Below are 27,423 nucleotides of genomic sequence, written 5' to 3' on the forward strand. Positions count from 1 at the left end.
AGCTAAAGGAAGGAGGGGATTTCATGATCTGAAAAATTGACTGGTATTGGGACCAAGGCTGTGGGTTAAACTAACATTTGCTTAGGAAATTTAGATCAACTGGAGAATTTTCAAGTTCTGAAAGACTGTTTATAGAATAAAAATGTCGACAAGGCTTTTACAGTTCATTGAGTAGAACTCATGTCTGTTGGGATTATATTGCCAGAGATGTGCATGTGTGTGTTAAGTTATTTAAAATGCTCAGAACTGGTTTGCTTTAAAATGTTGAAAAGGGCTATTTTCTGTTTTGCTAGAAGGAAGTAAGGGAAAACAACTTTGTTCCTAGAAGTAGTTTGCAATCGCTAAAGTGGCTATGCAGGATATTTTCTTTGTTCTCTGAAGTGCATAATTGAGAATTCTTTGTCTACAGATATTAATCTCTGTGAAAACAAAGAATTTTGAAGGCACATGTGTAATGCTCATGTGCATCTGAAATACTTATGTATATTGCTGCATTTATGTTGTACTCAAATGTACACAGCAAGTGGGATGTTACAGGCTCAGCATTACTTGATGGCTGATAGCAAAATACAGACCAGCTTTCAAAAGGAAATAAAGACGTATTGTACAGACTGTCCTCAGCCCAGCAAGGCACATGAATTGCTAGGTGGAAAGGGTGTGAACTGCTCTTGTGACTTCAATGCAGTTAGTTTAGCGGCTTAAGTTATGTGTGGAGTTAATCAGTTTGCTGAAGATAGCCCTAATGTGGTTACTATGGAAAAGTTTGAGCTTTTAACATGGCAACATAAATGTTTGCTTCCAATGCCCCCGGCTTTCAGTGAGGTTACTAAATGTTGCACTTCTCTGTGAAAGTTATCATAGTGACCTGATATTTTTAGTACAGTGTCTTTTTGGACTGGCTCTGTTGTATAGCCAGGATTCATTCTGCTGCTTCCAACCTTCGCCAAACACTCTGCAGTTCAGTATGAAGTTTCAGTTATTACTTCTGAAACCTGAAAGGTTTAGCAATATTGCAGATTTCCATCTTTCCTAATATTTTGGCCTTCATACTGACTATGCAGTCACTACTTTTTGACAATGTATTTTACATTTCATTTTCCAAGCAGTGTTTTATTAATTAACTCAGATGGGAAGAATAGCTTCACATTTATCATGAGTGACTTGCATGTTCAGTCAAACACTGTGATATTGAGTAGTTTAAATCTCCAGTGCATGAATTGTAAATTAACATTTAAGGCCTCTCTTAACATCCATTACTCTGTTCAAACAGTCGTGAAGAATTACTAGTTGCTGGTAATTTCTCCTTGAATACAAATATATCATCTGTTCTAATGTTGTTTTAACTCTCTTTTGATGACACACAGATCAAGAATATCTTAAAATTAGGAAATGGCAAGGCCGAATAGTGTAATGGATAATTGAGACTTTTATTGCTGTTTAGTAGAAATTTCAGGTTTGCTTGCAGCTCAAATTACTAATTTTCCTAAAAGCCAATGATCCTTTGGTTACTGAGCATGGTCCCAGAGGATAAATACCCATCCTTCTGGGACCACTGATTCAGCCTCTTCATAGTCTTAGCATAAAAATCTGACCTGTGAAGATGTGAAGTATGCACTCCTCTGTTGCAAGAGATGACTTTCTTTACTGAGTACAGTAGTCCTTTAAGGCATCCAGGCAGAACTGTGGAGAGCATTCACTACAGACTTTTTTTTGATAAACAGAGAATTTCAGACCCCAGAGCTTTCCATTTATCACATTGCACAAATGTGAGAAATTTGGACATAGGCACAATAAATAAATCAGTAAAAACCCCATAGAGTATGCTGGAGGATGCATTTCAGAGTAGAATCTAAGAGTAGAACTGTTGAAGAGCTTGTCATTTCCAGTTCATGTAGCAGTTGTGAAAAACAGCTTTGCATCTTCATAATACTTTAGTGATTCATTGATTTCCCCCTCCCCCCCATAATCTAAGGACTGGGATCTGTGCTTCCCAAGTTGCTTAGGAAGCCTGGTGACATGCACTCAATACTTTTGAAGACTGAAATTGGAAACTCTGGCTACTGAAATCAGGATTATTAGCACTCATCCATGATAATACCTTCTCACTGTTTTGCAACATATTCACCTCACTGCGGTGTGTCTCTACCTGCTTATCCTGCCTCCTGTTATCTTTGCTGTCTTCTGCTGCATGCTGTAGGGTGCACAGTACTAGGCCATAAAACCTTACCTCCTCATCCATTCTCCATCCCTTCTTGCAACCTGCTGCACATCTTTTCCCACCTCATGCAGCTAAACGAGGCAAATTTGTTTTAAACCACATGGGGATTAAGATCCTTTGCAGTATCTTGATTAGTGTTTAGTGGAAAATAAAATGCCAGTTTAAGCTTCTGATCTTTCACAACAGCATATAGAACTCCAGTGTTCAAATTTATGCTTAAAACAGCTGTTCTGGAGTCACATTTAACCAGAAATTAATTAGCCTGGAAAAGAATGACTGAAACTTAAATATAATCAAGTTTGTATTTCAGCTTCCATCTCTGGTGAAATCAAGACCTATTCAGCTTTATGATAGTTCATGGAGATGGCTTGATTTTTATTCTTGCAGATTACAAATCTCTTGCATTCTTGTTGTCTTTGTATATTAAGAATGACCTTATTTAAAAACTTCTTATGGTTCAACTTTCTTAGTAGGAACATTATTGTGCACAGTTGAAACTTCTGTGGTGAGAAAAGGCATGTGCTCTAACAACAAAAGCCTGGCTTTATCCCTGTATTTGCACTGCTTAGCTGATATGTGCAAAAGCTGCTCTGTGCTAATGCTTGATAATAGTATATGGCAGCTATCTGTATGTAGGTTGACCAGTTGTTTATCCAGTTACTGCGTTTATGCAGATGCAATTAATGCTTTCATACCTAAACTCTCCTCTTGTTTTTTTTATATCTAACCACCACTGTCCTAATCACTAGTGTGATATTGAGTGCCCAGCATAACTCGAGAGACGTAGAAATTTATCCTTGGAGTAGCTAGTCTTAAGTTATAGCTCTTTTGCAGAAATAGTTGATTAGAAACAACTCATTTCCCTTGAACCATAAAAAAAAAGAAAGTTGACTACCTAAATCAAAGCATACATTTAGAATGATCTTGCAAAACGAAACTTTTCCCAGCATGTAAGCTTTGTGTGCTGTGAAGCTGTAATAATGAATGTCTTCTGGAATAACTGCTGTTTAAATAGTGGTTGTACCCATTCAGTGCAGCAGTAAAAGGGGGGCTGTTGCTGATTTCATAGACTTCAATGTCTCCTACTATCAATGTTCTGTTCGGCAACCTGGTGCAACCCTGTATGGACTAGGCTATAAGGTACATTTAGAAAGCAAATAGTGGGCTGTTTGCCAGGGAAAGCCTATACTGTGAGCATGAAGGAGCTTGATCTATCAAGACTGACAGGCTGCAATGCATGTTTTAAGTATTTTTACATCACGTACTTATTGGACAAAGAATCTTCTGCTGCTTCTTTATAAATATAATAGCTACTGGCGTAGTAGCTATCTGTGGATCTGTTCAGAACCAGCTGTATAATAAGTGCTGTCATTATGTGAGCATGAATATGTTAGGAAGCTATTTCTCTATTCCAGCTGACTAAAGACTATAAGCAACATTGAAAGGCCTGTGTCCATGTGAGGGACACCGTCTGGTCAAATGCTGAGGGAACACATGACTAATGGATTTACAGTGGGCTGGCAGTGCCCTACATTTTTTTCTTAGTAAAAACTGCTGCAGTCAGAAAACCTGTGTATTGCTGTAGGTATATGGATGGTGGTAAACATTTTCCTGGGGGGAAGCAGGCATTTAGTTGGTAAAACCTAAGTTTTCTTTGATTTTTGTGCTTAGTACATTTTCTAGCCTCTTGTTCATATAATGGTATCTTATTTCTTTGTTTTAGTCTTATTTCTTGTAATTAACATTACACTGTTTGTGCCAATGAATTCATCTGTGGTTGATCTGCAGTGTGTTCAAGCTGGAGTTTGTATCCTCCTAATCCTAGGTCTCCTTCATGAATATCTTCCTTGCCTGTAGCCTGGGTGGAGCCTCTTCTGTCCTGCGCTGGCACTGGTATGTGAGCAGATGATTCATAGTTTTCAGTCAATTCATCATTATCTATGATATAATCTGTGTCATCATCCTTCGGTTGATCCTGTATTCAAACAAAAAAAAAGATCAGTGGAAGGGGGACTTTTGAGGAGGATTTTTGTTAAAGCTCAAGTGAACAAGTCTGATGCAATTCCACTCATTTTATTTCATTATTTGCTCATTTTTTTAGGTGTTAATTTACCATCTTGATGTTGATTAAAGCAAATAGTTGCTTACCATGTTCTGCTCTTGAGCAGTGTTGGGAAACATAACCTACCCTTCAGATCTTTAAGATAATTTCAGTGCTTTAAATATCACTGATGGGTAGCCAATACTTTCAGTGTCTGGCTGAATTATTTAGAACATGAGTCATATTTGAAGCTCACAGTATTAGTGGACATTCTTGAAAATGTAGGGAAATGTAGCACTGTAGCTTCTGAGACCTCTTCTCCGCAACCCTGAAGAAACTGTATAATTCTTAGCCTTAAAAGTAATAAGCTTTGGAAAAGGGCCTTTATCAAAGTGTTTCATTGAGTATAGGAGGTCTTCGATTACACCTTAAATACAATTAACTGAGCTAGGTACTTACGCCATATGCACTGGGGCTGGTCAGAAGCTTGGCAACAGGATTACACCATGCAGGTAATGTTGTTGTGAGAGGTGGACCAGTGTGGGTTAAGATGGGTTTTAGGTATCTGTGAAGTTTGTTAAAGAATATTTCCCCTACAGGTATTGATACTAAGATGCTTCTCTATTACACAAAGAAATTTCATTTTAAAGCACGAGGGAATCGTCTAACTGAATGGAAACATAGAAAATACCATCTCTTTACTCACCCATTACTGCATACATTCATCTGTCATCAGTCTTGTCTAGTATTTTTCAGTAACAACAAAAAACCCCAAGCCCTGCCCCCCCAACCCCCAAAACAAAACCCAAAACACTTGATGCTCAAAATCTGTCTTTTGAAGGGTGCCAGAAAGTGTGAAGGGATTGTCTTGTGGGATTCATAAATGCAGTAGGAGTTGGAAGAGAGGAACTGTGTACTAGATTATCCTGTTTACTATTGTCACACTTACAGCAGACAGATGACCTCTTATACAATTTCAACAGGAAACAATTTAAGATGCAACTGTATCAGCTACTTTATGTAAGAACAGAAAATGTTCTTAAATACATGTACTCAGCCTTTTGTAAAATCAGTGCATTTCTTCAATAGGCAAAGTATATTTCATAAAATATTAAGTTTCTTTGCTGGGAGTGTACATAAGTTGTTCCCTGTAACACTTTATTTTCAGCATTCAATGCATTTGTTTTACACTTCATACATCAATGTTCCTTTGTATAAAATTATGTAAATCAGTTAGGAACAGGCTTTATGTTATTGTCTCACACCTGTCCTTCCAAACTCTTCATCCAAAAGTGCTTTATTGAGATGAAAGAAAAACATGCTTATCTCGAGCAATCATTATCATCCTCATATATGTCAATAACAGCTCTCCCATGAGTCCCTCAAGTTGACTTATCTTTGCTACTTTTACTCGCAAAGTAATTTTCACTGTTCTTTGGGAAGCAGGTCTGTCAGCTATTTTTGCTGCTAAGGAAAATTCACTTTATTGATTGTCATCCCACTTTCTCACCCCTGCTCCTTTTTCTTGCTTGTTCTCTCTCCCTCACTCTCTCTCTCTGCCTCCTTAAAGAAGAAAGGAACAAATGTAAAACTGAGTAGTGATTCAAGCTCTACAGCAATATTGTAGAAATACTGAGCAAGTAACTGTGTCTTAAATGTAACCACTCCAGTGCCTCCTTTTCTTTCATTATTGATTGTTTAGGGTATTGCTGCTTTATACACAAAGTACAAATTCTGTATCCTGAAGAAACTGTTATGTAAAACACCCTTATGACCTCGGTTACAGATTGAAAGGCTAAAAAACTTGCTCTGCTGTTCTCTATACTACAGCCATGGAAGTTGTTCTATAACATCTGCATTTCTTGTGTATTTGCATTTTTAAAAAAATAAATTGCATTTGTCCAGAAGCTTGTGTGATTCCTTCATCCAAGGTCATATAATGAGTTAGTGTGAAAAATTGAGTCTACTTCAAAAAAGATTGTAAGATTTTAATGTAAATTCTTATCAGAACCATGATCAAGGTGGGAATCTTGTCAGATCAAATTGTGCAGGGAAGGTGTAGATCCTCTTCCTCCTGTAAGAGTAAAATCAAACCAAACAATCCTTTTCTGATCCACTCCCAACCTTATCTGGAACCTCTGAAGTGCCAAGCAGTTAAGAGCTATTATTTAAAAGGCAATGTAGGAAAGCCATCGATTAGAGTTGTTTTTCAGCACTTCAGGAAAAACCTAATTAGAAGGCCAAAAATGGAAGTAGGAGCACAATTCTAGTTTTTAATCTTTGGAAATGTTGGCTTTGTTAGTACAAACAACTTGAATTATTTCAACGGAGTTGTCAGACCTAGCATGAAAAATACAGGCTTGTAATGGAAGTCACTTTTGATTATACTGAGTTCTGTCTGCTCTCTTCTTTTATTCTCTTCCAGAATAAGTAACCGAAGCTGAATATTACTCTACATTTCCTCCTTAATCTGATGATGTCTGAGCTAGGCCTTAATTCTAAGCAGCCTCATAACTTTATAATGAGCTTTTATATCTCTCAGTAAAACCTTGAGTCCTGTTTTCCTCCGATGTTTGCATGAAGCCCAGCACCACATCAGACAGGAATAGAGGGTGCATGCTGAAACAGGCTATCTACTTGGTTGCCACAGCAGTCTTCAGTCTTTTGAGCCACCACAGCTTTTAGCATAAACTTTTGTGTCTGGTGTGTTTAACTGGTTGCTATGTGTGTATGCTGATGTTTTGAAGTTGAGTAGTGACTTTGTTTGGGGCTGCAACAGGTTCTCTAACTCCCCTTCCTTTTGCATTTGTTCCAATACATTCATTGCATATTGTCCATGCTTCTGCTTTAAACTGCATCTCAAGAGGCTTTAAAGTGAAGACAACTTTCTTGTGCTTGTTGTGATGCTTCTGAATCTGTAATAAATTATTTATCTCTTCGTTCCTTATTTAACTAGTTATTATTCAGCCCACTAAAGGAACTTAAATTGCACTGGCCTATTTTTCATTGTTTTAATGACCTATGCCATAAATGTTTCCTCTTTATTGTTGACAGAATTGCTTTATAGTATTACAGACATAATCACATCATTCACTGTAGCATGAAAGAGGAATTCTAATCCATGTGCAGTGCTGGCATTTCAAAAGTATATCAGACATGGGCCTATAGCATTTTAGGGCTGGAAAGAAGTCTTATCACACTCCAGATGCATTTCCCAGCATCTCCAGGGAGAAATAATTTAAATAGTGTAATAGAAAAAGGTAGATTTTCCACTAAGGCTGCTTTAAAAATTGGAAGAAACTAAGTGTAAACCTCTTAGCGTAACTCAGAAATTACTGCCGAACAAATTCATGCCTGTCTAATTCAGGGATAGGGAAAAGCATGAAAACATTATATGCATCAATCCACTTCTAGATTTGCACTTCAACCCTGCACAGACAGAACAGCCCACCTGCATGTCTCAAATTCTACACCGTACAATACACTGTGTTAAAAAACATTATTAATATGGTCAAGGTGATAATTTCTAAGTTGGGAAACTGAATTCAGCATACCTGTATATGCACATGTGTGGAATTTTAATCCATATACAGTGCTGGCACATTAGCATGCCTTACTTTCATAACCAAATACCAATTTTTCTATTGATTCCCTGTATCTTCAGGTTTCGACTCTCAGTTTACATGCCCAGAAATGTTTAGCCTGGGTTCCCTCATTGCTATTTGAACATCTCTTTGCCCAGGCAGTTCCAGTCTTCCCTTGCCACTAGCCAGGCACAGTTCCTCTCCCTGTCCCACTGACACCAGACTCAACATCTAAATCTGTTTACCCCTTCCTGATTTAGCTTCTGTCTCTGCAGAGTTTGACTCATACGATGTCCTTTTCTGTACTGCCCAGCAACAAGCAAAGAAGTCAATGCCACTGCAGACAAGACAGTCAGCAAATGTCTGAACAATGTAGCCTGAAGTTGAACCACAGGCAGGTTGTTGGGACTGATGAGGCTGAGCAATTCAAATAGGGCCTACAGCGAGGGTACAGCATGCTCAATAGCAACAGGACCTTCAGAATTTAGCTTCTGAAATTGAAGAGTGGGTGTTTTTGTTTTTTTAAAAGTCTATGAATAGCCAATTTTTCAAAGTTTCACAATGTGATCTAGTTTAGACTGGAATTTCAAAGAAATGGCAAAAGGCATCTCCAGGGTGGAATATGAAGTCTTTGCTTTAAGTACAGTGCATTTAACAATAATCTCATGAGGATTTATCAGGAACAAAACCATGGAATTGCATGATTTCTGTGTTTGTTGGTGGTTTTTTTCCCCCAAAACACTATGCCTGAAACAAACATCTATTATGGAAAACTTCTTCCTATATAGTTACTGCTTCACAAACATACAGGTAACTTAAACCAGACTTTTCAAGTGAGAAGTCTCAGGTAATCTTGATGAAACACTACTGCCACTAGCCATGTTGCAGAACATTCAGGATTTCCATTATGCAGAAAGTTCTGAGATGGCAAAATAGTTTTTTGTGGTATATCAGGATGAAAAATCAGAATATCAAAATTTCTGTTCTTTCAGCAAATAAGCATCACATGAGCACACTTTGTTAAATTGACATGTTCTGATGAAATTTTGAGAATGTTGGTAAAAAAGCCTATCTTTTTGATAAAATGGCATTAGCATGTTCACATAAGAAAAAAATATTCTGGTAGAAATATTGTGGCTCTTTTGACTCAGGCTTAAAGGAGGCTCACTTTGCTTTTGTTGGAGGAACAAAGTCCTAGTCTGTGGCTCTACTAAAAAGCATAGTAGTAAGAGAAATAACTTGTAGTTTCAGGGGGCAGGTGCAGAATGAGGTATGACAAAAACAAACCACAAACAAACCACAAAAACAAAAAACCCAGAAATAGCCCCGCCCCCCCAAGCAGAAGATGGGGCCACAGAAGTACATATGGCAGCTCTGCTTCAGCTCTGTAAAGCCCTGCATTTGGCTTAGAAGGTGTTTTGCGTTTTGCCTCGTTGTATAACAGGGGCTCTGTAACTCTCCCCAAAGGCAAATATGCTCACACTATAATTACTATTAAAAAGCCCCAAAGCACAGGGATTATGGTGATGCTAGTCAAAATTACATAAAGTGATTTTTCTAGAGGCTGTATTCCTATATCAAACTGTGCTATAAATACACATTTGTTAGAAGTATGTTATTTAATATTCTATTGCTAGGTGCTGTATTTCTGCTGTAAGCATAAATTGATAGAGACAAATGTCACCACTCCCAGAATGCATCCTTTGTGCAAGGTTTTTAAATTTCTTGAGGCTTGTAGCCTTTTATTTTAAAGTGTTCCTTTTGTGAATATTTTTATATAACTCTGAGTTGTAAATTAGTGATGTCACAAGTTTAATATTACTCTTTGTTCTATTTATGAAGAAACATACATAAGAAAGGTATATAAAAAAAGATGTCCCTTCTGTTTGTTCAATCTATTTTCTGTAGTAAGGACAAATGATGTTTTGTTCCTTGGCAGAGTTTTGTGGTGTGGGGTTTTTTTTTTCAGAGAATGATTTTGATATTAGCTATGTGATAGCCTAAAGAGCAAACATTTCCATTTCAGTAGTGTTTGAGTGGGAGCAGGCAAACCATGAAACTTTGATTATCTGGCTAAGTTCTGCACGTGGCTAATTTCTGCTAACAGCTGACTGAGATTATTTGGTTACTTTATACAACAGCTTGTGTGCATGACTGAGCTGGTGAGGCACAGAGATATCTCCAGCTCTTAAGTACATGCACAGCAGATTAAAATCACCTAAAGGAGAGATTTTTTTTTGGGGGGGGGGGTGGTGGGGGGTGGTCTCCTCCCAACTCCTGCAAGAGAGCATGATGTTTTCTCATGTCCTGCAGAGTTTTCTTCACTGGATGAGGAGTTATCAGTGTAGACTGGCTGAAAAGTGCAGGGCATGATTACATTCTAACTGTTAGAATAACAGGTATCTTTTTGAAAAGACCATGAGATCTACAGTGACGTAACATGTAAAGATAACCAAATCTGCCCTGTGGAGAAAGTTGAGAAGGAATCACTAAATCTAGTACAAATGATATTTTAACTAAGAGCTGTTACTAGTGAATTCTGCTCTAGTTCTTTGTAACTCTTTCTTCTTTTTATAGGTGGTTTAAAAAAAAAAAATAATCCCACTACTATTATAACAACTGAGGATAAATGGAATTATACTGTAGTCCTGCAAAGTCAAATAATCAGGTCTGTATTTTATCTTAAGAGTCAGTTTTTCTGTCTTCACCTTCTCATGTCTGAGAACAGGGAAGGTGGATGAAAATCAGTGGTAGTAAAAACTAGTTCAGTGCATCCTTACAAGAAAGTCTGTCTGTCAGATTCTAGAGCTAGATGTAGTGTCAGACCCAAAGAATTAACTGGCTTTTATGCAGAAATGTGTGTGTGTGTAAAAAACAAACAAACAAAATGCCCAAACACAACACCCCCCCAGTTGCTGCTTTCAACTCTGAAACTGGAAGCATTGCAGAGATGTGGGCAAAAAGGAGGGAGTTAATAGAATTGATCTGAGTCAGGTCTTTTTATACAGAAGTAGCTGCAGACTGAGAAGTGGCTTGTTCTGTAAGCAGAAATGGGTAAAATGGGATATTTGCAGACCATGGGCTTCTAGTTGTGAGCTCACTGAAGCAGAGAGGAGAATTGAGACACCTTAGTCAAGTTATTTGAAGTCTATTATATCCCAAATATAACATCTCCATGCAAAGAAAAAATCTGAGATGTAAATGGAGGCTTGCTTATGTAATTGATAAGTGGGTAATGCAGGTACTCTTGAAAAGAGGATAGGGCATGCAAAAGGATAGAAGAATACTCATATAAGATTCAAAAGGAATATATGAACAGGCACTAATGTCAGACAAATTAACATTAGAAGGAGCTTTGGAACATGCAGACCACGTGAGGCAGCTGAAGAGAAGAAACAACCTCCCTGACATAAGTTGTATAATAACAAGAAAATGATTCTCATGTAACAAACCCCCCCCCAACCAACCAAAATACAACCAACTAAAAAAAATATGCACCAACAGTCACATAGGAGTCAGCTACACACACAAGGAAGAGATAAGACTGTGTTGCACTAGTGACATCAGTGTTGATGATATGCATGTGACTTCAGAAAAATGTGTGTGATTCAGTTGATGTCATTGGTAGGATTTATCTTCCCTATCTTCAGACACCTTATAGTAGGTTATCTGAAAGAAATCTAATCTACTCGTTGTTCTTTTTCATCAATGAAGAGGAATGGCCAAATCCCAAGGCAGTTAGTCTTATTCTGCAGTGCTGGAGTTAATTGGAATGAATTGAAACTAGAATGACTTACTTTCCTTTTTATTAACTATAAAAGAGTCTGAACATCTAGATTAGACTTAGGTGGCAAATAATTAAGTATCTGAAGTTTGGTGAAACAAGCTTCACTTCAGGACATAAAGTAGAACCCCTGAGGCAAAATATAAGAAACCAAACACAGTATTCTCTATACCAAGGAAACTAGGAGTGTATGAAAGGCATCTGTTTTCACAATTAGGAAATACTATAACAAATGTGTTTAGAACAAAAAAAAAAGATAAAAATAATATAAATTCCTGTGTAATAAATGTGGCATCAAAGCCAGCAGCAGAATCAAAACCTAAATAATTCAGCTTGTGAAAACCTGAATGACTGTGGAATTCAGAAAAAGAAATTTCATCTCAGAGAAAACTTGAAGATTTCGTGGTGCATTTGAAGGCACAGAAAATTTCTCAGGACATTGCAAAACTGGTCTATAGGTCTACATGTGGCATGGCAATAGGGTTTCTTTTCCTGCAGAAAGTGAACTTCTGCATGTGGTACATCGTCAGCATGATTACAAAACTGGAGATACCATTGGCATGAGTAAGCTAAATTATTGCATTTAGAAAGGATGAATGCTGGTGTGACCTGGCTGTGCATAGATACTTAAGGCCTTAAAAAGACACCGATGCCAGCTGCCTCAGACAAGATCACTTTCAAGCTCTTCACATGAAGCACATTCGTTGTATAAAATACTTCAGCCCTGGTACTGGTAAAGGGAACAAATGCAGAAGAGCAAGCAAGTTAGCAGGGATTTCTGCACTCTGTCTGGAAGAGTGTTTCATGAGAATGTCTTTGGCATCACCATCTTCCTGAGAGGTATTCCAGAAAACAGATGTGTGAAGAATAAGGACTGGTAGTGGTTATGTGCCTTGCTAATGACAATCTAATACCAGTAGCACTACAAATCTAATAATTTGCAAGATGCAGGGAGAGTAAACCTTAAAGATTAAATGCAGTGAAGTACAAGTACAAATTGGTTTTGATCAAATGAATTACTTCAATCACATCATAGAATAAAAGAGAAAAGGTCTGATCCAAATAAAGTGAAAGCTAGAAAGCTTTTAAAAACCTCTCATCAATAAATTATATCAGGTACAATGAACTTGTACCCACTAAGGTACCAAGAATAGCAATGGTTGTAGTGTCTCTACCCTGGGAGAGGAGAACTTGGGGACCAGAAGGGTGGTGGAAGGAGTAGGCAGCAAGAGAGTAATGTGAACAAGACTTTCTAAACAAGGGCATCATTCTGCTCAAACTAAAATAGTACAGTGAAAGAAAGCAATAAAATGTCTGCTTACAGAACTTTGTAAGCAACAACTGGAATAATATTCTTGCTATGGCCCTCTCGTGACATGGAGTGAGAGCTAAAGTCTGTGCACCAAAATAGGAAAATAATTATTTGGGATTTTTTTTCAGGAAGTCAGATATTTTATCATTATATAGCTATAGCTGCACAATAACAGTTAAAATAGTTCACAGATCTATGGAGGCTGTTTTTGACAAATCTCCAGCTTCTGCATTGCCAAGATTCAGAGGATGCTATCACAGTTACAAAGGTACAACTTGAAAGGGAAATATGATCCCCTATGAGAAAATCCTGTAAAGAACTACTTATGCATTTTATTGAAGGATAAGCTATGAATGTGGAGGAACGCTTGGAGGAACAATGTCCTATATTCTGATGCATGCTTGTGTTTGTAAAGATGCTAACAAAAGCAGAGAAATAAAAGTGATAATTCATTGTATCTCTTAGAAAACCTAGGATGATCTGTATAAAAATAACAGAAACTCTCTTCTTCTATCAGAAGGCTATGGAATAAAAAGTAAATTAGGAGATGGGTGTCATGCCAGAAGGAAGAGAAAAGAAGCTTCAAGGAAAACTAAAATTCTGAAAAAGTTTTTTGAGGATTGGTGGTGCAGTAGTGAAGATAGACCAGAGAGCTATTCTCTTGGCCCAGCATGAGTGTACAAACAGAACTGTGATCAGGTATGTGTGTATTCTTATAGAACATAAAAGCAGCACATCAAGGTGACCTGTGCTGGGTGAAGCCCATGACAAAGCGGACAGTAACAGGAGAACATACAATGTATTCGTGAAAATATTATTGCCTATTTGTACAGTTGTGAGAAACCATACTCATTCCAGATGTGAAAGTAGATTCAAAACCTGTGTGACAAGATCAGGACATGGTTTAGCACTTTTGTGGAAGAGTATTGTACTTGGTCATGTGTTGTACTGCTGGCCAGTTAAGTGATGGGTAAGAGGGCACTGGGAGTGACTTAAAAAAAAAAGGCAGTTTTTTAATATCCCTATGCTGACCTGAGCTGATGAGAGCAGGATAGCCTTTGTAAAGCCTTGTTAATAGAAAGCTTGTTTAGTTTAATATATCCTCTGAGAATCTCTACTCCTGTGAGCAGATTGGTCCAAAGATTGTCTTCAGATTCTCTAGCTGCCTATTCCAATGTGTAACCCATATTATATGCACAATTAGCTAGCTGGATGAAGCTGGAAGTCTCTAATAGGTTTGTGAAGAAAGCACATTAAGAAGTGGAGGGCTCAGTGTTGAGGAAGGGAAGACTTATTGCACAGGAATAGGTTCTGCTGTAATCCAAAAAAAGCAGCCTTCTGGCAAGCCAGGTCTTTGCTTTTGTAAAGATATTTTAAAACAGAAAGACCACTTAGAAAACGCTTCTGATATAATGTTTCCCAAGAGGTATGCAAATTTCAGCGCAAAGAACAATTGAGGGTAAGAAATTATGGCAGATATCCTAGCAAAAAAAGAAATTACTGAACAAGGATAATAGCAGCTTTTATACTCCTTGGAGTGAAAGAATTGTGAGGTATTTATCCTAGTATTATGTTTTAGGATTCTGAATAGGTAAAATAGGATATTTTGTTTAGTAACAGTGGCAGATTAAAATAACAGTTCATAAGATATGTATTAAGAGATCAAACTGCATTTGATCAGCAGAGAAGCTTATCAAATATAAAAGAGATACAGGAAAAAAAATAGCACTGTATTTCCAGTTGGGATAGTTCATCTATCCCAACCTCAGCAAGTTTGCAGACGATACCAAGCTGGGAGGCAGGGTTGATCTGCTTGAGGGTGGGAAGGCTCTACAGAGATCTGAACAGGCTGGATCGATGGGCCAAGGCCAACTGTATGAGGTTCAACAAGGCCAAGTGCCGTGTCCTGCACTGGGGTCACAGCAACCCCATGCAGCACTACAGGCTTGGGGCTGGAAAACTGCCCAGCAGAAAAAGACCTGGGGGTGCTGGTTGACAGCCGGCTGAATATGAGCCAGCAGTGTGCCCAGGTGGCCAAGAAGGCCAATGTCATCCTGGCCTGTATCAGAAATAGTGTGGCCAGCAGCAGCAGGGAGGTGATTGTTCTCCTGTACCTGGCACTGGTGAGGCCGCACCTCGAGTACTGCGTTCAGTTTTGGGCCCCCCACTACAGGAAAGACATGGAGGTGCTGGAGCGTGTCCAGAGAAGGGCAACCAAGTTGGTGAGGGGCCTGGAGCACAAGTCTTATGAGGAGCGGCTGAGGGAGCTGGGGCTGTTTAGTCTGGAGAAGAGGAGGCTGAGGGGAGACCTTATCGCTCTCTACAACTACCTGAAGGGGGTTGTAGTGAGGTGGGTGCTGGTCTCTTCTGTCAGGTGGCTGGAGATAGGACAAGAGGGCATGGCCTCAAGTTGTGGCAGGGGAGGTTTAGGTTAGATATTAAGAAAAATTTCTTTGCTGAAAGGGTTGTCAGGCATTGGAACAGGCTGCCCAGGGAAGTGGTGGTGTCACCATCCCTGGAGGCATTAAAAAAGCGCTTAGACAAAGCACTTCAGGACATGGTTTAGTGGGTAAGGTTGATGGTTGGACTCGATGATCTTGAAGGTCTTTTCCAACCTAAATGATTCTATGAATCTATTCTATGATCTCACTGCTTCTATCACCATATATATCTGGAGTGGGATAACCAAACTCTTAATATCTGTCTTTGCACAAAAGGTTTTCCTGCAAGTCAGTGAATGATAGAAAAAAGTATGTTGAGTGAGGACAGCGTGCTGTGATGGAGAGAGTTTGAGACACATGGGGCGGGGTGGGGAGGTGGTGAGGTGGGAACAAGACAGACTTTTGCAAGTGTGACAGGTGACTTCTATGGTTTTGGTAGAAATACAGTTGGGCAAAGGTGGAAAAATAAGATTATTTTTGCTAAAGTGAAGATTTGAAGGGGATATAATTTTGCAAAGCTGTATTGGAATTCCAGATGAGAAGCTGCAATGAGAAATGGTAAGCCTTTCTTCTGTTTTACTACATTTTAAAAGGCAAGTGGGAACTTAATAAATTAGGCAAATGGAAAGATGTGTAATTTTACAGTAGGTATTCAAGGCACAGCAATCATTGCCTGAAGAAATTCTGGAGCCTGTGATAGAGGGAAGTGTAATCTGATTCTGTAAAACAATTACAGTTGTGCAAGCAAAGGCAACAGGGGGTGCCAGACCTTAGGCCTCTAGGAAAGGTAAGGGAATTCCCCCACTCTTTTCTGTACAACCCCCAAGGTGTACATGGAGGGTTTTGTTTTTTCCATCTGCTGCTGGAACATCAGCATGATGGTAAATAATGGATCTGCCACAGTACAAGGAAATCTGTGCCCTTTTAATGTGGTCATTGCTGTGTTTGGCTAAAGTATAAAATGCTTTTGTAATTCTTTTTAATGTATTATTTTGATGTTATTTAGCTGTTGCAGGTATTCGTCAGGCATCAGTTTCAGAGAGGTTAAGCCAGTCTCTTAAAGCTTGTCTACCTCATGTCTGGCAGTTCATTATGTTTCTAGTGAAAGATTCTGGAAACAGATTATGAAAAAATTTTTGTTTTAATTTGGTATCATTCCCTTCTGTTTACTGGCGTAATACACTGCGCACATGTACCAATGGTGGCACTGACCCAAATACAGGCGATAATAGAGGTGGGGAGAAGTACAGTGCAGCATGAATGAGCATGAGGTTTTCTCATTCTCAGTGTTTCATTACAGATGGAGAGGTCAGCTATTGGGGTTTCAGCCATGAGTTGCTCATAATACAAAAACTAGCTATACTGTGCATGACCAAGTGTAGCTGTTCTGTGACTGTGATTTGGTTAAGAAACACATTCATTGAGATCACTGCTTTTCTCTTTTTCCCCCATCTCTGACAACTCCTGCATTCAACTCTGAATCCAGATGTGATTTCAGAACTGCCACTCAGATTTCACTCTAATGCCTCATTTCCAAATACCTTCACATTTTAATTGATTTATACCTAGATTTGTATTCAAAAGCCTAACTCTATGCAAGCTTATGCTCATTTAATTTCCTTTTTTTTTCACTGCTATTTTTTTCCCTGCATAAAACTGATGTAGTCACTTTTTTGTAGTAGTGGTATGGCCTGTTCTGATTCAGTGAGCGTTAAAATTATTGCTTGGCTGTTGATGACAGTTTGGTTGGATGACAGCATTTGGATAACTGAGCCCATTGATCTGTTTTACTCCCGTGAGAGCATAAGAGGGAATTCAGTCACTTTGGAAGGCACTTGACTCCTCCAAGTTCTTCCAAAATTTTGTTGCATGTAGAGGGGACCTGTTTTCACCAGTGCAGTTAACTCCCCCCAGCATGTTTACCTAGCTCTGCAGTCTGCTGTGGCAAGGAGGCAAAGCATGGTCCTTCAGCTTTCTGGATTTGTTAGCAGCCTTGCTTGCTTTTGTTTCCAGGAATGCCTATGACTAAGACCTGGCAGATACAAAATGACTTCTAAGCCCGAGAGAGGAGCATGCATAGCCTGGCCCTATAAATAACCGATCTTCTGCAATGGCATGGCTAGAGCTAATTCAGTAACAACCAGAGCACTCTAGTGTAGAGGACAGAAGATCAAGCAAAGAACTGAAATCTTGTCTGGGCATGTGTGTTTCTCAAAGTGTGAAAAAGCTTTGAGCAGCAGTAGGTATGACATGCCTCCTGCTTTCCATATTGAGCTAAGGCAATGGACCAGACTCACTGTGTGTGAACTGCAAGAGTCCTGTAAGGTGTTTCGTATTCAGATTTTCACTTCCATATAGGTTAGTTTGATTTGCCCTTCTAACTGAGGTGGTGTCAGTTACGTGTGGTCTGAGGGCTGAATTGTTCATGTTGAACTACAGTAAGCTCTTGTCTAGAGCTTCACCATTAAGAATCCCAAGACAAGGCATTCCTTGCCATGTCAGCCAGTGACTGAGGTCATGTAGTCCTCCAAGCTCCTGTCAGAGGCATGCAATACTGCCGCAGGCACCTGAATCAGCAAGGCTTTCCAGTATGCTGGTACGGACCACTACTTCTAGATTTCTGTCTTGTTGATTAATAATACAAATTGAAGGTCACCTAATATTTATTACGAGGATGATAACCTCTAATAGTTTTTTGAATCAAAATCCATGATGGTACCTTAAACACCCCAAAATCCAAACTCACCAAAACACCCCCCCTGCTACCTCAGCTAGACCCAAAACACTCCCCCCAAAACTGTAGAAAGTGTGGAAATGTAAAACATACTGCTAAACTCACTGGGTTTCTTAGCAGTAGCAGTCATATTTTTGAGTACTTAATGAATTTTATGTAATACTGCAGTATAGAAATGGCTGTCATCAAGGTACTCTCTTAGAAGATACAGAGCTTGCAGTGCTGTACCAGGAAATGAGCTGCCTGAAAAGTTGAAGTCAAATTCTTCTAGAAAAAAAATGAAAAAGAAATAGGGAAGAGAAAAGGGTCAAATGTTTTGGTTTTGCCAAAATTGGAAATTGTAACTATCTTGCACTAGACGTTAAAATAACTTCTTGAAAATTTAACTGAACTAGACTACATTTATTTTCACCCCGTTTACTGTGGAATCTGGGGACTAAGTATCAAATGGGCTTAATATTGCAAATTGTCAAAAATTATAAAAAAAAGACCAGACCAGTGTTAGTGAATCATAATTAGTTTAAAATCACATAATATAAATTTTAAAAAGAAACTTGTTTTCTGGTGTTTGGTACTAGAAATCTTCTCCAAACTGTAATATAGCTCTTGGAGGTAGCCCATTTTAGGCTGTATTTGGAACTTTTTTCCTGTGGCTTTCAAGGAAGAGAACTAACACAGTGACAATAACATCTCTTTGACATATATATAAGGCTGTTGAGAATGTTTTTATGGCAAATAGATCTTGTCAGATAAATCTAATTTTATCCTTGGATGAAATTACAAGTTTTATAAAAATGACCTGCACTTAATATGCTTTGTCAAGGCATTTGCAATGGCATTATGATAAAAAATTATCTTGCTACAGTATCAATAAGATATACATTAAATTGATTAAGAATTGGCTGGTTGATAGACCTGAAATAGTAATTGCCAGTGGAGACCTGCCATGAATTGGTGAATGTTTCAATGCAGGTTTTAGAGCGGTCAATAAAAAAATCTGATATTCAGTAATTTCACCGCTATGAAGTCGCTGATGATATAATATGTGGATGGTGCAGACTAAATCATGATAAGGACAAAACAGTCATGTAGACATACCTTGACTGTCTGCTAAGCTCGTATTGCTCAAATATATTTCCTCTAATTGCATTCCTGAAAACAAACAAGCAAGGAGGGCCAAACTTCCCTGCAGTGGTTGTGAGTTGTAATGCCAAGACTTTTCATGAGCTCTGAGGAAAGCGATGCATGCAAACAGTGAGTAGAGAATAAAACTAGTGTGTCAATGCTTCTGTATTACATACTAGTGAGACCACTGCTGGAATACCATGCCTAATGTGGTGGTCCATGTTTTAATGTGGTTTTCAAAAAGTTGGGAAGGATGTAAGAAAGAAAGAGCACCCTCAGTCTTCCCTCAAAATACTAAAAATAAAGGAAAAGGTAAAAAAATGCCTTAACCCTCTAACTACCTTTTCATGAAAAAATACATAATACTGGAATGTTTCTTTTTAAAAAATAAATTAATGCAGGAAATAAGCTAAATCTGTGATAAAAGACACAAAACAGATGTTTTAACAGTGACTAATTAGTGAAAAATATTCTTAAGAGAAGTAATGAACTCTCCATTGATGATATTTTCTGGTCTGAAATGGATACCTTCCTGACACCTGGTATCCTTTAGCTTGCACAAGTTTCTGAAATCAATACAGGATGAAATTTAAGAGTCTAATGTCCAGGAATTCAGACCTGATAATGTAAAAGGTCCTGTGCAGCCAAAAATTTAAGCTTTATGAATTCAGTTAGTTAACAACTTAGAAGCACTTTGACACTAGGGAAGTCATAGAAGTGCTCACTCAATTTAATTCCCTCTGGAAGGAGAATTGGCTTAGTAATTGAAAAATATTTAATCTTTAAATTGTGGGGGTGGGAGGGGTTGTATTTTCTTATAACCTGGGACAACTAGGCACATGTCTGTATGACTACACTTGTTAAATGCTATCTTTCTAGTTACTTAGCTCTGCTTCATTTAGCTTGCTAACATTCTATGGAAGCACATCATCTAAGCTCCTCTTTGTTCTCTACCAGTGGAATAAATATTTCATTATCTTTGTGTGTGAACCTGTAGCTCTTGAATGAGTTTTACAATACTGTATTGCCTTTGTACTCAATTATAATCACTAGCTTCAAGTTTGTCAACAACAGACTGCAGAGGTCACAACTCATTTAGCATCTTGAGAAAATTGCTGTGTGCAAGGTATTTAGATTTAAAGTAATTTTGATTTTTTTTTTTTAAACTCTTGTCCCCAACATACTTGAATACAATTGCAGTAATGGACTGTTCTCTCCTATTCTGGAAAAACATCTCCAAATCACATCAAAGATCTCATGGAAACTGACACCGGTTCAAAGATTTGTCTACCTCTGCAGAACTGTTGTTAGTATGCTGTGGCAAGGCATTTAATAGTGCATAGGGACATAGGGAAAGCGCTATCCCAGCCAGGATATGATTAGTGATGGACAGCTTTCACAGGGTCAAATGTTTATTTTGCTGCAGGTGTCACACACAATAGGTGTCCCAGGCAATAGATACCTTCAGTACTGTCACAGAAGCAGACTTAAAGCTGTGTTAACTAGACTCAATCTTCATGAACATCATGATGACATATGTCTGTGACTGGTGAAGAGCAGTAAAATTACCAGGTTATGGCAGTATCTACAATACCGGTTTTGTGTGTGGTCCTATATCACCCTGGGTAGCTGGGACCGTCCTCTCTCCAAGCTGTGTCCATCTTCAACCCTGTGCTACCCTGTTCCCATCCTAGTGTTTTGCGCAGCCTCTGCTTCTCCTGGAGAAGGGCTGGTTTTCCCTCCTTTTTTCCTGGCCAGTGGTGCTATTTCCTCTGCTCTCCAAGGAGCCGGAACAAACCTGTGTCTGTGGGATCAGCGAGGCATCTCTGGCCCTAGGAAAACAGCAGCAAAGGAGGAAGCTGTGCTGCGGCAGGGTGTTCCCAGTGCCCATGCCCATTTCTCTCCGAGGGACAGATCTTCTGGGGAGCCAGTGAGATGCAAGAGAGAGATACTAGGTATGGTCTCCAGAAACCTGATTAGCTCCTTATTCAGAAGGCTTAATAATGTGGCAGTAGCTGGTAGCTAGTGTGTGATGATTTGTGGGTATCAGCATTGTGAATGACTTGAATGAGGTTGCCTCTCCTTAGTTTCACTTCAGCAGCCCAAAGGAACACCCTGAGGGGGCAACTTCCTTTCATCCATTTGGATCACTGGTATTGCCATAATTTAGATAAGAGATTATGATACCTTTACTGAAAAAATATTTTTTGCCTTTCTAGCTAATAATTTTCTTCCATAGCACCATTGGAGCAGCTTCCTCTGCTATTTTTGGCATACACACCTCTAACCTAAAGACAAGAGCTCTCTGTGTCTGCCCCTTCCTGAATTATGATTTTCTATATCTGAGTGTGATGGTGGGTGTTATTCTGGATTTTCTGTCACAGTAGTTTTTGACTATTGCACATCCAGCAAAGCTGTTTTTGATCAGAGGGAGGAACTCAAACTACAATTTCTGTGAGATGCTATATTAACATTTGTAATAGAAATATCTTTGATTTCTCAGATGAAAATGTTTCTGGGTTGATGGCTGACACTTCAATGAGAAGTCAGAATTTTCCAAGGGCACTTTCATTCAGTTGAAAGCTGCTTTCTTCTGTGGAAAACAGTTTTGAGGGAAAATATTTGAACAGCACAGTTAAGGCCCAACTATATATACAAATACAGCTTTGTCTGACCTGGGATAGTTGTTAAGGACAGAGGATTACAATTATTTTGGGTTGAGTATGGCTATGTAAGTCTGACCTCAGTACTAAGCAAAGTCTTTGAACACCTTTTGAAGGAAAAGAGTAATCCAAGGACATGAAGGTACATGGAAAATTGGATAAAATGCAATGTGTTTTAACAAAAGCTGATTGTGTCAGACTAGACCAGTATTTATCTTTGATAAGATAACTGATTTGCTAGACAAGGTTGAAGTAACAGATCAAATATATAGGTAGGTTTAAGTAAAGCATATTAGGTACACTGCCTCATGGGAAAATATTATTCAAGAGAGAGACAAAAAGGAATAGTATGCATTAGAAGATAAGAAATTAATTTCCTGTTTAGCCAGCTTGGGTCATCTTACAAAAGGGCATTTAAGAATGGACAGAGGCTATATGGGGTGTGCCTCAGGCCCTAGTCTTGGGAACAGTCCTGTTACATGAAAGTGAGGTTGATGCATGAAGTAGTGTTCTTAAGCAGATTTCATAAAAAGGTGCAAAACAAAACCAGGATATCACCAATACTGAGGAGGATTAGATTACTTGAGCAAAGAGATAGTCCTGAGGACAGCAATAATAGAAAGGGAAAAAAATTAATAGTATGAAATATAGTCAAGCACCTAGTGACTAATAAAATAAGAACACACTGCAAAACACTCATTTAATATATTTTCCTCCTTAGCTGGCAAGTCCTTATTTTTATATAAGCAATAACATTACCTTATATGGCAAGGAGAGCTGCTTAGAAGTTGCAGTGCAAAAGCAGCATGGCTTTGAGTGTCAGTAAACAGATGCAGTTTTCTCAAGAATTGCTTAGATAAATTACTTAGGCACAAGGAGATTTGTCATACCTCAAGAACAGCTTTTCAGGATGTGTCTTGTAATTTATAGATTTGGTTACGTGAAGACACCACTTGAATAACATGGACTTAGGTTTGTTTGCAACCCTGTGGATGTGTGTGCAAATATATTCACAAATTCTCTTCTTTTCAGAGGGAATCATCAAGCATTAGAGTGGAGAAATGGAATTAATTTGATCCATCAGGCTTGTGACACATTTTTAAAAGCAAAAGCATGAAAAAAAAGGTGTCAGTTTGTTTAAAAGCATTTGATAATGTTTTCCTATGTTTCAAGTTTGGTTCTTGCTTAAATGTTTGGCTTTAATCTTATTTTATTATGACAAATTTGTCAAGTGTTTAATTACTAGCTGTTGTTTGCATACTTTTCACTAGAAACTATACTCATAAGGTATAGTCATACTTTACACTTCTGTCAGGCACCATATTTCAGTACTTCACAAATATTACCTGAACTTTACAAAAAATATATCTTCTTCTGAGTTCAGGAGATGGAAATCCTAGCTCAGCCAATGATTTGCCTTGTAAATGCATTTTTCAGTTTATCATTCTGTAAAACAGGATTACTAATGTGATATTTGACCTACTTGACAAGTGTGTTGTAATCTGCTCTGTTTCTGAGCATTTATTGCAGCGCTCTCTGGTTCTGATTTAAAGTATCTTTATAATATCTTCAAAAAGTTACCATTTGAAAAGCAGAGGCTTTTGTTATCTGTAGTTCAAATTCTAGATAAGTAGACAGTTCTTACTAAGTACTGTGGCCTGTAATGTTAACTATTTCTAAGTCACACTGTGACTGTCCAAAAAATGAGATTTTTTTTTTTAAGGGGCTATGTTTTAAAATCTTGGTGTTAGTTATTTTTGAGACTGAAAGAGATTTGAAACAGGAAGAAATGAAGATCAAAAGGAATTTAACATATGGTGACTTTTTATAAAAACAAAAGGTTCTCTAGCATTGGAGTGACTTAGTTCCCATTTGAATGCCAAGTTTTTAATATCATCATCAGTTATGCTGATGCATCAGTTATGCATCAGATTTACAAAGCAGACAGGTAAAATAATGCAGGTAGTGCAACATTTTGGCAGTCTTAATCTGAGACAGCATTTGAAAGGAAAATGTGTTTAGATGGCAGAGTCATTTGCAGGCTATGATTTATGTCTTTATCTTTGGTAATGCCATCAAGCTAAATAAACTTGATTTACTCTTACTCATCTCATTTTACTCAACTCTTTAAATTCGCTTTACTCATCTGACTTTTGCCATCATGGGCCTCAAAGAGCTTAATCCTAAACCAATGTATTGAGAAGACAGTAAGAGGTGCTTTCTATTAAAACCTCTAAAAAATGTTACTGGCACAAGTGTTATCTGATTAGATCCTTTTCATGAGGTCACCTCTGACAGCAAATTAAGCTGTGTGTCATAAGATTACATTGTCACTTAAAAAAGAAAATCCCCCTTCCTTTTGAACTGTGTGGTCTTGTGTATTTGTGTGATGGTATAAAAGAAATGGAACAATACTAGATGTTTGAAATTAGCAGTAGTAGATGGGTACCTAAAGGGAAAGGATGGGAAAGGAATCATACTGCAATTTCAACTCCAGTTTGTCACAGTTACTTCAGTTTCCTTATTGTAAGAGTTCATCCATTGTGGTCATTGAGCCTGCTTTTTCTTAAATAAGTGATACTTGGATACCTACACTATTATTTTAATGTTTCATCCAGTGTTGGCAGCAGGTTGTGTGTACACACTGAGGAATGATTTTGATACATAATCTGTTTTAGAATTAGGAAAAAATTAATCTGAGCCTTCAGCTAGAGATCTTTAGCTTTGATTCTTTGGCCTGTTTGCAACTGTCCGTATTGTATTTTGTTTCCTAGCATTGTGTTCGTGTGCTTATGCAGTGGACAAAAAGAAGCATCTTTCATGTGCCTTACAGCAATAAAAATAAGAGCAGTCAGCCAGATGTCCAACATATAACATTGCATTAAGGATACTTTAGAAGTTAACCTTCTAAACTGTTTTGCTCTTTTCTGTAAGAATGGATCTACAGTATGTGGAGTTTATAGGCTTCCACATTTTTTTATGGATCATGGAAAAGATTCATTAATCTTAGTTAATGTGGGTTTATGTATGTACCACCAAGGTTTTATGCAGCAATTTTCTTCCAATGTCTGAACCTTCCTAATCAATACTCTTTGGAGGATTGTTTTCAAGACACTTTTTTGGACCCACTAGAAATTCCATGAGACTTCTCAACTTTTAATTTGCTTGTGTCCTAAGGAACAAAGTCCTGAGTTACTGTAAAATACTTGATTTGATTCGTCATCCTCTTTACTCACTGACTCATGAATTAATTCATGCACGTTTGTTTAGGTTAATGGTATTATTGCAGATGTGTAGACACAAATCATTACATGCAGCATATGAATCTGTCATCTAAACGTATTTTCCTTTCAAATGCTGTCTCAAGACTGCCAAGGTGCTATACTGCCTGCCTTATTTTACCTCTATCTACTTTGCAAATAGTTTTATGGGATGCCTAGACAAAGATTTACCAGTTATGTGTTATATTTTTTTTTTCATGTTGCAAATGATTTCTCTTTGCCTACCAGGACAAAAATGAAAAAGGGGAAATTAATCATTGATTAGCAATTGTAAATGACAAATTCTAGAAAAGTGTGTTTAAAAAGAACTTAAAATGAAAGGGCTGACCCTTAAAATTCAAACTTCCTCCAGCCAAGTTACTGGCTAGTGATGCTGTCTAGCAGGAGGAGAAATTGACTTCCTAAAAATCTGTAGACTATGGTCAATAATTGTAAGTTGGTGTTTTCACTGTTTTTGCTAGTAAGGTAATGAAACCAGTACTGCAATAATACTAGAAACTATGGAAATAAACTGTTGTGTTAAACTGTTGGAGGCAGTTATTGGAGTAATATGACCCTGTGCTAATACTGAGACATGATGATATTTTGGTGTCCTGTGGTAAACAGTTTGGTGACCTCCCATGATTTCCAAGATGACAGGTCTGCCACATTAAAAAGAAAACTCAATCTGACTTTTACATGTTTCACAAGGCAGTGAAGTGTGTTGGAAATTATATGACACGAGAAACTAAAAGGTCTATGTTCTTCCAGTCTTCTACTGACTTTTTTCTGATATTTGACATGCCACTTAAGTTTACCTATCTTGCTTTTTTTTTGTCTCTGATATTAGTGGTGAAGAGTCATCTCATCAAGCACTTTGAAATCTATGAGTGAAAAATTTGTCACGTGATTCATAGGTATCCTTTTTCAAAGGTACTTGTGGAGGAGTTCATGGGCTGAACTGGGGCAGGGGGAATTGAGCCACTCTTGCTGCCAAACATACTTGTTCCAAGTCGGAGCTGAACATAGGGTGGTGGTGTACTGTAACAAAGCATGGCTGTCCTTCATCGTGCTTGTGAATATTAGTTATGATTAAAATAATAAGTTGCACACTTTCTGTGTAATTCCCTCCCTGATTTTTTTTATAGCTAGGTATTTCTCTGAGTATCAGGCTGATTGTCACTTACAGTAAAGCACTCTGACAATGCGAGAAAGGTGCCTGAGAAGTGCATGTTTCTACTCCTGTCACTCTGGAACACTGATGTATTCTCCTGTGAACCTTGTCAGGTGAGCAAACTGAAAGGAGCCTGTGACATATGAAGTGGAAGGAATTTAAGACACAGAAAGGTTTAATAGCAGAGCACTCTCTTGACCTCACAATTTTGACAAAGAAACTCTTACAACATTATCTTATCTTGAGAGGCAAGCAGAAGGCTTTTTTTCTAAAAGAAAAGATGACAGCAGATTATCTTTTTATGGCTGCAGTAACATTGTCTGAATGGGTGAATCAGGCTCCTGTGTTTGTTTAAGGATGAGACAGAACTCTGAACAGACCTAGCATTGTTCTGAGATGCTGTGTGTCAGGTAGTTTTATTTGCGTGCATCTCAGTTCCATCACTGAGGAAACTGAGAAAACTCATTCAGTCTTTAGCCATAATCTGCTGAGCTACATCAAGTTCTGTCCCTAGCACCAACAATGTGCAGAAAATATCCTTCAGTTTCCTTGAGGAATTGAGACTGGGAGGTGCCAACTTCCAGGTAGTGTTTGTGGCTCTGCTTATATGAAGTCATTCTGTTTTACTCTATATTGCACGGTCTTTACCTGCAGTGTTTGAATTTCAGTTAAGGTCTAGCAGTAGGTCCCTGTGGGTGTGTATGTGGGATAGCACTTATGGGATGGCCTAACAAAGGGTGGAAAATTCAAATACACAATACCAGTACTAAGATTATTTTGATTTTTCTTACTGGCTGTGTAGTGCTACCTGAAAGCACTCCACTCAGACTAGACAGTGTGTTGTAATCTAAATAGTATGTGTTATAAAACACTTCATAATCAAATGAAATATTATTTCAAGGAAATTAATATCTACACAATGGTAAAAAATGAGCTCTGTAGTACTTGTAACAAGTGCTGGTTAAGTTTTACTTCATGGTACTCCTGTGACAATAGGTAAGTAGCTAAATAATTTGAACTCACATAGACATTTCCATTTTGATAATTTCTTTCAATAACCAACAGATGATTGTTTTGGGAAAGATGT

The 27,423-nt window shown here is 38.1% G+C and overlaps 1 protein-coding gene across 1 annotated transcript in view; it reads right to left on the minus strand.

Annotated features, from left to right (window-relative positions):
• Positions 1-497: 497 nt before the first annotated feature.
• SLC9A9 (solute carrier family 9 member A9) overlaps positions 498-27,423 on the minus strand; it is a 218,157-nt gene continuing 191,231 nt past the window's right edge. The window contains exons 15-16 of the mRNA XM_049802899.1: positions 4,719-4,824; positions 498-4,193 (exon numbers count right to left, since the gene is read on the minus strand). Of these exons, the coding sequence (XP_049658856.1) occupies positions 3,963-4,193; positions 4,719-4,824 (337 nt within the window). The 3' untranslated portion in view covers positions 498-3,962. The remainder of the gene's footprint in view (positions 4,194-4,718; positions 4,825-27,423) is intronic.

Source organism: Accipiter gentilis, chromosome 6 (genome assembly GCF_929443795.1).
Source record: "Accipiter gentilis chromosome 6, bAccGen1.1, whole genome shotgun sequence".
NCBI classification, from domain to species: Eukaryota; Metazoa; Chordata; class Aves; order Accipitriformes; family Accipitridae; genus Astur; species Astur gentilis.